Genomic DNA, 13,942 nt, shown 5'->3' with positions numbered 1-13,942 from the left:
GCTTGCAACCTACATGCTGAAAATGGCAAGTTACCCTGATATGTGTTACCGGTTAGATATTTCAATGCCTTTCTTGTTATCTGTGATGTGGAAATACCAGATTTTCACACAGCCAGAGGAAGTAAAATAGTGTGTCCTCCTATAGTTCAGTTATTAAATCAGTGGACCTGCAGAGCTTCTCTCCTGAGGCTGCAGCCACTGTCCAGCATCACCTGCGCTGCACGCTCTGCACTCCTTCACACCATGAATTAAGCATTTACTTGGACCAAACCAGAACTGGTGGTTGTTGGGCCAGTGGAAAGATTAACCAAGATGATTTTTGTGTGTTTCTGTAGCTCATGATGATGCAAAGTGATTCTCGTAAGTTTGGTGAGAGCAATTAAACAGCTGTTTCTGGTTAAACAGGACATATCTTAAAATAAGGTCTCTCACTGCCGTGATCCTTTCCATTAAGTCTTTTGACACCAACAGAATTGATATGAGCCTGTCAGCGACAAAAAAAAAGTGCAAACAACAAGCGAACAAGAAAATGTCACCTGCATGCTCTGGAGGTGCGCCTGCACGGATGAGGTGTCTGACAGCACGTCACGCTGCTCTGCGTTTCTATCACTTCTCTCTGCTTCCATCACATTTGGTTTTGTGCTTTGTGGTGATTTAGAGACTTGGTTTTTAAAGTTTACAGCCTGTCATGCTGTTGCATTGCTCCGTGTACAATGACGCAGCTGAAAAACAAGAGCTGAAACTTGTTTACCAACCGTTCCTTTCACCCCCTCTCATCAGTCAGCTGACAGCACATGTGGTCCTGAGGATATTTTCAATAACTACACCTGCTAATATAAAAATATATTTATGATTCTCTTGTTGAAATGTTCTCCCTGTGCATTTTTGTAAGCTTCTATCTGTTTTATCCTGTGACTGTAATGCACACTGGCTGACAAAGGGAAAAAACACAAATGCTGGACTGGAAGAATCTCAGTTGACCACGGGGGTCTCTGACTAATGATTCCAATCACGGAGTCTCAGGGAGTAGTTAATACTTAATACTCTCACATATTTTACAAAAATGAACACAACATTTTTAATAATTAACGGAATTATAGCCTTCATGATTCATCAGTGATTTGATCAGAATATTTTCACAACAGTCTATTTTTGGGACAGAAAAGACAGGATTTGAGATCCGGGACAAGCACTTGTAAATCTGGACTGTCCTGAATTTTTCACAATGTCTGGTGAGCCCAGCGCAGACAGACTCATTGGGAATTCCTCCTGGTGGATGATCCTGTAACTCATCAGTCATGTAGTGTGCAATCCTCAATGACTTCCAGATTCCTGATGGCAAGACAGAGGGTTTGAAAATCAGTGTGACCAAGGCATAACAAATTTACCATGAAGCTTTTTCACATCGACAGCAGTACATTCATGCTGATAGACAGTGTTCTGAAGGTTAGGGTTAGGGTTAACACCAGCATCTTTGCTGTCCCCTTCAGGAAATTCTCCTGGGATTTTATTCTGTTTATTGCCTCCCCCCTCCAGCAATGAAATGGAATATCCATCTTTATGCAGGGAACCGGTGTAGTGTGACAGAACTTCTAAGTTGAATACTCGTCAGGCTGCTCTATACTGGATGAGGTGCCGAGTTCGGATGCCACATGCAGGCACACCAGCCGGGAATGAGATGCATTTGTCGAGGTGCAAGTCTTCCCTGGAAGGAAAAACAGCTTGGTGTTCGGGTGGTGAGCAAACATCCACTAAAATATGTCTGAGATTTGTGCTGCCACCTGCCAATGCCCAACTTAATTTGTTGAAAAAATGAAAAGCCTTATTTTCTTATGGTACCAAAAACATTATCAGTGAATTGGGAGAAAATGTGGGGATTTGGCAAGAAGTCTTACAAAAATATCATACAAAAATCGTTCATATAAGATGTTTCTGATTTTCTGTCAACATGTTTAGGTCAAGATTAAATTAAGACTGCAGCAATGGTTAAATCAGTCACTGACTGCTAGTTTTGCAAACTGCAATCTCCGCTGCAGTGAAGGATGTGAGGATGCATGGAAGTGCCCCAGAAATGATCCTCAGACAGATTAGTCTGACCATGGTAAGTTGCTTTAACACCTCCTGTTGGATGGTCCCCCAGTCATTAAGAGCGTCTCTTCTCTTCCCTCTGCGCCCACCTGCAGGCCACCGCAGGGCAGCAAACTGCTCCTGCTGCTCAAAATAGCAGTTTGCCCTCTCTGTGTGAAAAGGACAAATACATTGCACTTCCAGAACCCTGTGCACACGCACTTTATTTCACACTTCATCATGAATGATCAATAAAACTCAACTTGTAAATTATTATAGCATGGAGAAGGTGAGAGTGGAAGACGGCAGTTGGAGGGGAGAATATATCGCTCTGGTCATGAATGTCAACTGAGTGCAGCAATGAGTAACACGCCGTTTCTTGACATATGACCGTTCCATATCATTTTGACTGTAAGAATTATTTACAATATTGTTTGTACAGCAGCTAATTTCAGCCAGAGCCAATGCTCTCTGTGAACCATATTGTAAAGTTGAAAATGTATGTCCCTTAAGTAACACTTAAGAAATGTGCAAGGATGTTGAATTAGCATGACTTAACCTTAATTAACCATGTATTAATGCTGACTAAATGTTACATAACCATTATTAATGGGGTATTAATGCAGAATATTAACCATACCTAACATATATTAAAGGTGACCCTTATTGTTAAGTTGAACACATGTATCCCAGTAGCACTTAATAAATGTATATGGATGCTGAAAAAACTCTATATAACCATAATTAATGAGGTATTCAAGCTGAATAAATATTGCTAAACCATACATATCATGTAAAAATTATTGGTGACCATTATTGTTAAGTTGAAAACATTTATCCCTTATGTAACACTTCATAAACGTATAAGAATACTGAATAAGCATTACTTAACCATGTATTAATGCTGAATAAGCATTATATAACATAATTAATGAGGTATCAATGCTTTATTACTTTAGTATGTGAATATTAATATTATAAAGTTTAAAAACATGTATCTTTTAAGTAGCACTTCTTAACTTAACCATAATTAACTATGAATTAATGCTAAATAAGCATTAATCAACCATACTCAACCATGTACTAATGCCATTTGTGACCCTAACTGTAAAGTTGAATCCACATATCCCATAAGTAACGCTTCATAAATGCATAAGTATGCGGAATAAACATTAAAGTACAATAACAAAGTAATACTAAATAAATATTACTTAATCATGTGTAACATGTAATATTGCTGAATAGGCATTACATAACCATAATTAACATGAACTAATGCTTAATAAGTATTATTTAAACATATCTTACATCTATTAGTGCTCTTTGTGACCCTTATAGTTAAACAGGTCTTCAAATTTTAATAATCATTCAATCAGCATTCAGTTAACTATATAGTATAGCGTAATGCTGAAGCCTCTCCCAGTATAGTTAGCATAACAGCTACAACCTAATGGAAAAACTTGCACATGGTCTGTTCACTTGATGCTAACACATAATGGAAAATATCATTAATAGGTTAACAGAAAATAGCACCACAGTTGTAATCATTTTAGAAATTTTAATTTAACAATCTATTTCACTTCACATGTTTAAAGGATAATATATAGTAATTGTGAGTGGAAAATGAGTACTGCAGTACAAATAGTGGATAGCAGATTGGAAGACGTGCAGTTTGAGGGGATAATATATCTGCCTGGTCTGAACATTTGTTCTTAACATATTATCTGTACAATATTGTTTATAACATATTTCAGCCAGAAGGTGAAGTTATATATCTATATCTTGAGCCCCTGGAAAATATTTTAGATTCATGTCCCTGGTTGTGAACAAAATATGTAAACCAAGGTCTCTCTCCTCCACAGAGGGCTCAGTTATGGATTTTCATTGAAGCTGCATCTGCTTCACATAATCATGGTGGTGCAGGGAGGTGAAGGAGAGAAGTCAATAACTAATTTCTGCCTCTTACTCGTCCTGCTGTAATACAGAGGAGGCTGTTTTTCTGCTGCTTTCAGCGCTCCCCAGTGTTCTCCTGCATCCTCCTGGATCCTCCTCTATCCCAGTCTTTATAAAAGCAGGCCTAATTATATGTTTATTATGTCTAACATAAACTCTGTTGACCTCTAACTGATAGAAGACAACTCTTCACTGCTAAATCAGGTTGTATCTCATTGGGCTAAATTGCTTCTGGGAAATGATTGTATCCACAGAAATAATCATCTTTACAGGAGCTAAAAACAGTATTGTGTATCAGAAGAACATAGAGGTCAACATTAGTAATGCAGGCATGAAAACAAATTAGGTAAGCTATGACCTCTATATTTTTCACGCTGTCCCCTGAAGCGTCCAATCCTCATTAAGTAGGGCACCAGTTGGACTCATAAAGGCCAGTTTACTCGTCACGAGTTCTGTGAAATAATGTGGTATAATGTCCTCTGTGACTCTGGAGGAGCTTGATCCAATCTTAACTAGAAGAGGTCACTCAGTAGAGCGCAGGTCCCTGCCAGGCAACAGATAGTGAAGCACCTACTGCAATGTCACCACAACTGCAAAATGCAACCAGAGGAGATTTGCAAAGATCTGCCAACATTAACATGACCTCCACATATGTTATCCATATATGAAACAAGATTTTAAACAGAAGCAGTTGTTGATCTCTTGCAGCCCCTACTGGCTGGTTAAGAAGAGTGAGAAGTCGTGGTCATATAAAACAGAGAAGTCAGAAAATAGAATCACTGCATCACAGTTGTCTGTCCAGGCTCATGTAATGTACTGAATGTAGTGAAGACTTTGAAGGAATTTAATATGGAACTTACCAATGTATTGAACTGCAACTTTGATGAAAACTAAAAGGTACTAAGTGTATTTTTTACATGTGTGATTGAATAATTTCCAGTGAGAAACATGCTGTCAGAGGAGTACAGAGGACTGATAGAGAGCTTTGAAATAACAAAATAGCAGACGAGCACCACACAAACTGTATGGAGAGATTTTGGGTTTTTTAAGAGAAATAGTTACGCGCACAGTTGACTTCAAACTTTGAACAAAGAAGAAAATGTCAGACGACTTTGACATAGAAGAGGAACATCTTTTTTTGCTGCGGTTGCATCGCAAGATCTTTTTGGGTCAAATTTTAATGTCGTGACTTACGGACACTTGGATTACACCACACGAGCTGTATGCAGACATTTTGGGTTCTTTTTTTACATTTTAAAACTGGTCACCATTCACTTCAATTGTGCTGGATTTGGCTGCAACGCTGTTTTCCACTGAAGCTCCTTACATCGGCACAGGGGAGAGTAGATATTGAATGAAATTTCATTTTTGGGTGAACCATTGCTTTAAAATGCTTTTTTAAAACTTTTTTTTTTTTGTTTGCAGGAATTTGTATCAAATGAAGATGATTGATTTTTAAGTCTGTAGACTCTGATTAGTAAGACATTCTTTAATCTAACATTTTGCCCTTAACAAATATTGTACCTCCTGTGATTTGAAAATTGCAGAAAGACATGTTGCAATTTCAATGAAATTTCAATTAATTGTGCAGCCCGACTCCAAGGCTTTGTCTGCTTGGAGGCTGTCAAAATTAGATTTGCACGAGACCGAAAATGACAATTTATACAAAGTTCTGTATACAAAACTGCATAAAAAGATAATTTTTTGTCCTCGTACTATAATACTGTAGTTCGTTACTTAGTAGGCTTCTCAATCTCTGTGATACTGACTCATTATTTGACTTTTGGTGAGGATGGTGTGTATAAGCCTCCTCTGTTTGGTTGTTCAAAGAAAAAATACAAAGCTCATACCAGGAAAGAGACATTTACCAAATGTGAAGGTTCAAGGAATTGAAACAATCATAAGTGATGTTCATTTAAAAAAAACGGGGATTAATCATTATTCTTTTGGTGTCTGGACTGGAAACAAGTAGAAAGGGATCCAAGGCAAAAGGTTGTGTACCGCTGCCTTGCTGAGCCATTTTAAATAACTCAACAGCTTTTCTCCAGTGCCACACTCAGGACAAAATGTCAAACTCCAAACTGTGATGTCTCCTGATCTAACAGCCAGTTTGCCTTGGACTCTGCTGAGCACACTGTTGTTCCTGAGGGAAGAACTCTGTTGAATTTAATGACCCGTGGCAAAGAGCACCCTCCGGACAAACTGGAAGAGCCAGTATGCTTCAAACAAAAACGCCATCTGAAACTCCCTCCACACACACACTCTTCCCCTCCAACAGTGGAGTTGGGAGGACTCTGGCGATTTTTTAACTTTCCGAAAACCGATGATCCAGCAACCTTCACAGGGTGAAGCAGCCAGTTGTGTGGAGGTCAGAAAGTAGGAGAGTTTGTCACTAAAGCTCCCCTTTATCATTCCGCACACAGCTACTTGTGCCACATTCCACTGGAACCGAGGGCAACACCGTGAATGCTCTTAAAGAAAACCTGCAAAAAGTGTGTGCCATGACATTCGCCTAAGCTTTGAGTATGGCCTTTCAGAATACGTATTAAGACTTTCAGAAAATCAACAGAATTGTCTGACTAATTCTCATTGCAGAAGGAGAAAAGTACTTCCTAATCCATTACCTACAGAGGCTGGAGGGACATATGCAGAGCTGATGTATTTCATCTTGAAGTGATAAGCTGTATTATGTCAGAAATAACATTGTGTATAAATAAAAACACTGGGCCTCATGCAAGAACATTTTCATATTCTCATCTTAAATCTCTCTTACTTTTCTTCACACAAAAGGTTCGTACAAACACGCCGCGTCAGATTCAGCAAACGTGCGTGACTTCAGAAAACTGTGTAAATGATCCACCTGTGCGTGTTTGACTGCACATGCATGAGACTAGTAAATTAGTATAAATAATGCCCCAACAATACCATATATGGCTGTGCTTCCTGCTCTATATGTCAGGAAGTGTTCATTCATGAAAATGGCATCAAAGAGTCAAAGAACTTCACGAGTTTGGAGTTTGTTTGACGTCCTGCTTTCAGAGAACCGTAAAGGAAAATCTGTCATTGTAACAGCGTCAGCAGTGGAATTAAAAGACCTGCTAGAGCAAAGAAACAGGAAAAGCAAGTGTTGTTAATGCCGTGTTACCTGAGTGTTGTTCAGTGTTGTCACTGAAAATAAATAACAAGTGTCTTGATATGAAAATGACATCTCCCCACAGCAGGGCGATCAATAACTGCAACAGGTGGAGAGGGCCATGGGGAAGTTTTCATCACAGAGACAGAATAACAGGATCATGTTTCCCTGGACAGCAAGTTCATAAACCTGCATGTGAACATATACAGCCAGCACACCTGACAGCAGGTAATAATACATCATCAAATGAATAAGGAGAGGCTTTATGTGTGAATGTCACAACTTCTCTTAAATCACTTGTATGCATCACTTAAGAACAAATCTGTTCATGTGAGTGGTTCTTGCAATGAGGCCCAATGTACAGATATATTTTACTCAACAAATGTGTTTCACTTTTAATAATTGTATAGCAATAGACTGTAACACTGATAAGACAGAAAGTCAAAATGCCCATTTTTTCAATTGTTAACTTAAAGCGATAGTCCTCCCAAAAATGAAATGTCACTTAATATCTACTCACCCCTGTGAGGATGGGTGAAGATCTCCAGTTCACAAAACACTCCTTCAGCAGAAAACAGAGTTGCAGCCAAATCCAGTACAATTGAAGTGAATGGTGACCAGTTTTAAAATGTAAAAAAAGAACACAAAAAAACCCCAAAATGTCTCCATACTGCTTGTGTGGTGTAATCCAAGTGTCCGTAAGTCACAACATTAAAATTTGACCCAAAAAGACACCATTTAGCCTAAATGTCAACTATAGCCTCGCAGACCTTGCGATGCAACTGCAGCAAAAAAAAGATGTTCCTCTTCTATGTCAAAGTTGTCTGACATTTTCTTCTTTGTTCAGTTTGAAGTCAACTGTGTGCGTAACAAGTCCCTATTTCTGAGCAGATCTCTCTTTGTTGTCTGAGTCTCTTCCAGGTAGCATGTAAACACAGATGTGAAGGTATCGTGAGATCTTGTATATCTCATGTTGCGCCGCTTCAGTGAGAGCTTGTGTACCTGCTTCAGTTGTGTGAACGAGGATCAGGTCTGAGAGGCTAAAGTTGACATTTAGGATAAAAACATGGTACATTTTAAAACATGTCACCATTCACTTCAATTGTACTGGATTTGGCTGCAACGCTGTTTTCCACTGAAGCTCCAGGAGTGTTTTGTGAACTGGAGATCTTCACCCATCCTCACATCAGCACAGGGGTGAGTAGATATTGGGTGAAATTTCATTTTTGGGTGAACTATCAGTTTAACATGTTTTTCAGTCAAAATAAGAATAAAATAAAAAATAAAAATAAAAATAAAATAATCATTACATTTAATACTGCAGAGCATATCACCAATTGCAATGTAAGTCAAAATAATTGCATTTAGATATTTTATCAAAATCAAAATTCAGCTACCTTGGGGACCCCCTATAATGTTTGCCACTCCCCTATAGGGGGCCCGGACCCCGGGTTGGGAACCAGCGCAGCAGTGGATCACTGAGAATCATGAACCTGCTCAGAAAATGTTAATAGAATTAGTTTTTGATATTTCCTCTCATTAAACCATCATCAATTCAATGTGTCCAGCGCTTAATTTTTTTTTCTTTAAATACTGGTAAAATGATTTCTCATGGTAAGACTCAAATATTATAGATTATGAAATGGAAAGACAGTGATTATGAAACAGACATGATTGTTTTTTCATCTCTCGCCTTCTTTCAGTGAATAACGTTCATCTCATTGTCTTATCTGTGATATTCTCCTCTGACGCACTGTTGAGAAAAGCCAGGACCTCACCTATTGTCTTGCTGTCTGAAGGGAGATAATGAGCTTCAGTGCAGCATCATAAGTGTTTATGTCTGTGTGTGTATGTGCGTTACAACCTGCAGACAACTCGACGAGTTGGGAAAGTTGGGACGACCTTGGATTTCACAGTCCTTGTTTGGTATTAAATCTGTGGCCTCAGGTTGTGACAATGAAAAAAAACATTGTCTGAATTGGGGATTGGGATGCACGGCACGCATAGAGGTGCATACTCAACCTCAGAGAGAAGACTAATATTCACTGAGGATGTGTGTGTTGTGTTACTGTGATAGTGGGGGTGGACCTAGATTTACTTTTGGCCTGGATTTTTCCATGATTTTTGGCGACTTGACAACAAAAGAAACCAGGTTTCAGTTCCAGTGCATGACAGTGAGGAAGCCAGTTGTGGAGAAAGGTGTTTATTGTTGAGTCTCGTTCCCAGGTCATCAGATGCTTATGTTGTGAGAATGAGACTAAACTGTCTCACTCAACTGTCTTACCGAGCTTTGACTGGCCAAAGTCTCCCATCAAGGGCTACATTTCCTGAAGCTTGAAAACAGAGTGAAGAGCAGGAGCAAAGGTCTCGTTTCCTCTCACACTATTTGAATCACTTTATGTTTAAAGGTTATTATGTAAAGATAGAAACAAACTTAATTGTCACATATATAATTATACAACGTACAAAACACTCCGCCTTTTTTGTGCAGCCACTCCGAGCGTTTCGAGTCAGAAATCTTCAACTTTTTCAAGAAACCAATCATATACTAGATGGGGACTCATCACCTTGGTAACCAGCAACATAGAGGAGAATTTACCTTTCTGTGTGCGCCGGAGAGCAGAGACTCAACTCATGTCTGTGCAGGAACCCAGTGAGAAAGATGTTTTTTAAGTGTCAGTGTGTTCATCTCCCAGTACTTCTGTAGCTTCTAAAGGTCTGTCTGCCAGTCTCTGTGGTTTGAAGTTTAGTTTCTCTCTCTTCTGTGTCGCTGATTGTACTCCATCTACTTTATTCACCCTCAGCTGATAAGATTTGAGTTAAGTTGGTGCAGATGAAACTGGTGAACTGAAGAACTGACTTTGCTGCTTCATAATAAAAGCTTTTGAGATAAAAACACATTGGGGGACTTTTATTGCCTCACCTTCAAGCAGACCAGATGCAGTGTGTGTGCATGTGTGCGTGTGTAAATAACGGACTGATGATTGATGCCCCAATGTTTGAGAGTTTACTTCAGACACTAAATACAATGATGGCAAAGAAAGACAGAACAGAACTTTATTGATAATGTTTTAATAAAAATAGTATTATCCAGGAGGATTCAGGGAAGAGCAGCCACGTTTCCCTGCCTTATCTTCTTCATCCCGATATCTGGTTTGCTTCCTGTTTACACCGACGCACAGGCCCAGTGTATGTGAATGGTCATGCGATGTGTGTTTTCAGGAATGTTAGCATAGCTGGAGATTATTCCTGAAGTGGTGCCAAAACTTGTCTCTTTGTTGCCTTAATATTAGGAGCAGTGGGCAGACGCTGGACAGAACTTCAGATCTGAGCCAGCCCTGTACTCAGGGGCAGTGACTGGAGAATTAACCTAGAATAAATGTTTTTTGAAACTGGAGCACCCATGCAAGTGTCACAGAACCCATTATTATGGAACTTTTGACAAATTAAGGCAAAATTGTCCTTAAGAAGCTTAAAGAAATGAACAGATATCTTTTTGTTTCTTGTTCTGCCAAAGAAATGCCTGCATGAAAACTGCTGACAGTGAGGTGTGTGGATCACACAGAGGCAGAGTTTCTGAAAAGACATGTTGCTTAAGCTCCAAGAGCAAGCCTGCTGGTCATCTGAGTGTTAAGCATTCCAACAGAACACAACTGCTATGTTTAACAGTGGTTACTCAAGCTTCATATCTTTTAGATTCTTGTGTTTGATGCAACTGATGTCAAGTAAACAAATACAAAATTCAGGCAACTCACATTTGAAGCCTCATTTTACCTCACTGATTAATAAAACAAAAATGGTCTTGTTGTATTGACAGCAGTCCATTTGATCCATTCCAGTAAAATATTTAGTGTAAAACTCACAGTTACATCAGGAAATCCCCACAAACTGCTGTTGCATCATTTCAAATGACCTCATGTTCCTCCTTTATCTGTTTCACAGACAGGCAGGGTTTTTTTAGGGGTTTCAAAATGGCCATTTAAAAAAAAAATAATAATAATACAAAAAATGTGCAAAATTTCATTTTCATTTAATTTCCTGATCACATTTGAACTTGGGACGAGGTAAGACTAATTGTTCTGGTTGCATTGTGTTTCCTAGCTAATACATCCCAGAAATAAAACCTTTGTACTCCACTGTGTTCACACATCTATTACTCAGTGTCAGTAATACTAACAGTGTCTCTGATCATCTGAAAAACCTCAAAATGTTCCCTTTCAAAAGAGACCATCTTTTGGACCACCAGATCGACCTTCCACAGGAAGAGGGGGAAAAGTGCTTTAAAACAAGTTAAATCAAGTCATTTTATTTGGGAAAACTTTATAACAATTATTAAGTGATAAATTGATAGCTAATTAAATTTGATTATTTTACTGTTAACAATGAAATGATATGATAATAATGTTTACTAATTATTATGTTATGTTTTATTTTATTTTATTGTCATTTTGTGTTTTAGCTGATAGGAACAATTACATGCTGATTACATGATTATAGATCTGATCATATTAGATTAATTAAATACTATAAATTATCATTTTATTGTGTTTAAAGTAAAGGAAAAAATAAGTTTTTCTTCTCAACACATTATAATGTTAGAAAATAGTTTGATCGTTAAACTGTTGTTAATGAGTTCTGTGTTCATGGCTCAGTTGACGTGTTGGAGCCAAGGTTCCCCAACACTATATCATCCCCAAGAACTGACACATGAACGACACCACCTCACTCTCCCTAACAGTCAGTAACAAACATACCTTCAGTGACTCTCTCAGTCCAAATCAGTCCAGCAGTTCACTTCAGCTCACTTCAGTTCCAACAACTTGACACAGAAAGAAAAAAACAACGACATCCTGTCACCGTCCTCTGGCTCAGGTGGCTCAAACATGTCTGGACATGGTCAATAAAGCTACTGGACAGAGCGTCCATGTTTCAGGTGGTTTTCCAGTCGTAGTGGTGTTTGTCACTGAGACAGCAGACACATCCCCAGTTTCAGAACAGAGAGAACCGCACATTTTTTCATGATTTTCAGACCTTATTTTTTACACTTTACTTTATTGTTGCTTTACACAACCTTTAAGTGTAATTAACTATTAATTTACCAGTTATTAATGATGGTTATTATGAAGTGTCACCTCTTATTGATATAGCCCAATATTGCAAATCACAATTTTCCTCATGGGACTTTAAAATCTGTTCAGTGTACGACACCCTTTGACCCTCGATTTTGATAAAACTTTAGCATTTTTCAAAAAAATTGTGATTTGGTTCTGGTTCTGTGACTTGGACTTGGCACTTGGCCATATTGCTTTTTTTATTATGATTAATTGTGCAGCCTTAGCACTAAACTCAACAATCATAACCTTCTTATTATCCTGAGGTGGTAGTGGATACAGGAACATGTCTCATCGTCTCCTTCCAGCTGCAGACTAGCAGGCCTGTTGTCTCAGGGCCTCAAATGTGGACAAATGGTCTGACTTTATACCACAGCAAGCCAAACTCCAGACGGTCAGTGCCTTGTATTAATGGTGGTGGAAAGTCCACCTTCAAATGGACACACTGTCTTTTGGATGCGATCCAGTGTTTCAGCGATAACACATGCCCTGCACCCTCTTAAAGGAAGATTTTATTCTGCAACCAAAGAGCACAGATCTAATGTTTTTCCAGATAAAGCAAAGCGCCAGGGCAGCAGGGTTTGCAGGTTAAAGAGCTCACCCAGCAGGAGGGCCTCCTACATCACACTTAGCAATGAGTCAGGGCTATTTATACTGATTCACTGGTAACACCATACATCATTCTGGGCTACAAGTGACTTTTTATAAGATCTTTGGATATATAAAAAAAGGATAATATTTGCTGTCATCCAGAATTTACCTCTCATGCCCCAGTGTCCGTGTCCACCTACACAGAGAAGATGAGCATGTTGTGCTTCTTTATAATGAAACTGGTCTGTTGCAGGTGGGGGACCAGATCCTGGAGGTGAACGGCCAGAGCTTTGTCACCATCTCCCACGACGAGGCAGTTCACATCCTGAAAACAGGACGCCACCTGCTGATGAAGGTGAGGGATGTGGGTCGTCTGCCTCATGCGCGCACCGTGGTGGATGAGACCAAGTGGATCTGCAGTCAGACCATAGCCGAGACCAACGCTACAGCTAACCAGGGCTCTGTCGTCAACCCCAACATCAACGCCGGCATCCACCCTGCTGTCAGCGTCACCACCTGCAGTTCAAGGTGAGCTGAATGAATACTAGAGCTGCCAGAGGCACTGGAGATGAGAAATCAGTGTAACTGATAACTGAGCTGTGCTTCTTTGTTCCCCTGTGTGGTTTACAGATCTGGTTCAAATACAAATTCTGCAACAAAAAACAAATAGTGAACTCTTAAGGTAGTTGTGGAAACCACCATGTTAATCTTAACAAAATCCAATCAATGTCCAACCCCCAAAATACTGTACAGCTGCTTTTTAATGTGTTTTGTTTCTGATATGTGATATGTGACATATATCTTATTTGTTTTCCCTATTCTATTCTATTCTTATTCTATTCTATTTAGGGGTGTGTATCTCACTGACTGAGACTGGTTTGGTTCGATTCAATTCAGCTCTGTCATGATACGATATGATATGATGCAATGCAAGACAAAACAAAGTGATAATTTAACTAAATATAGTAAGTGGTGTTAACATCTTATTATGAGTCTCATGTGTAAATGAGATCCTGTAGGGGTCAGACTCGTGTCTCTGTTCTCTGCTGTCTGACACGTTTTACATAAATGATCTGCAGCAGCGTTT

At 39.1% G+C, this 13,942-nt stretch overlaps 1 protein-coding gene across 1 annotated transcript in view; it reads left to right on the top strand.

Annotated features, from left to right (window-relative positions):
• LOC146320846 (whirlin-like) overlaps positions 1-13,942 on the top strand; it is a 176,023-nt gene that overhangs the window by 98,907 nt on the left and 63,174 nt on the right. The window contains exon 4 of the mRNA XM_084729256.1: positions 13,109-13,383. Coding sequence (XP_084585382.1) covers positions 13,109-13,383 — 275 coding nt within the window. The remainder of the gene's footprint in view (positions 1-13,108; positions 13,384-13,942) is intronic.

The sequence above is a fragment of the Lutjanus erythropterus genome, chromosome 10 (assembly GCF_056507025.1).
Source record: "Lutjanus erythropterus isolate fLutEry1 chromosome 10, fLutEry1.hap2, whole genome shotgun sequence".
Classification (NCBI taxonomy): domain Eukaryota; kingdom Metazoa; phylum Chordata; class Actinopteri; order Lutjaniformes; family Lutjanidae; genus Lutjanus; species Lutjanus erythropterus.
The sequence above is the reverse complement of the archived record's forward strand: the minus strand, read 5'-3'. Positions and strand labels throughout refer to the sequence as shown.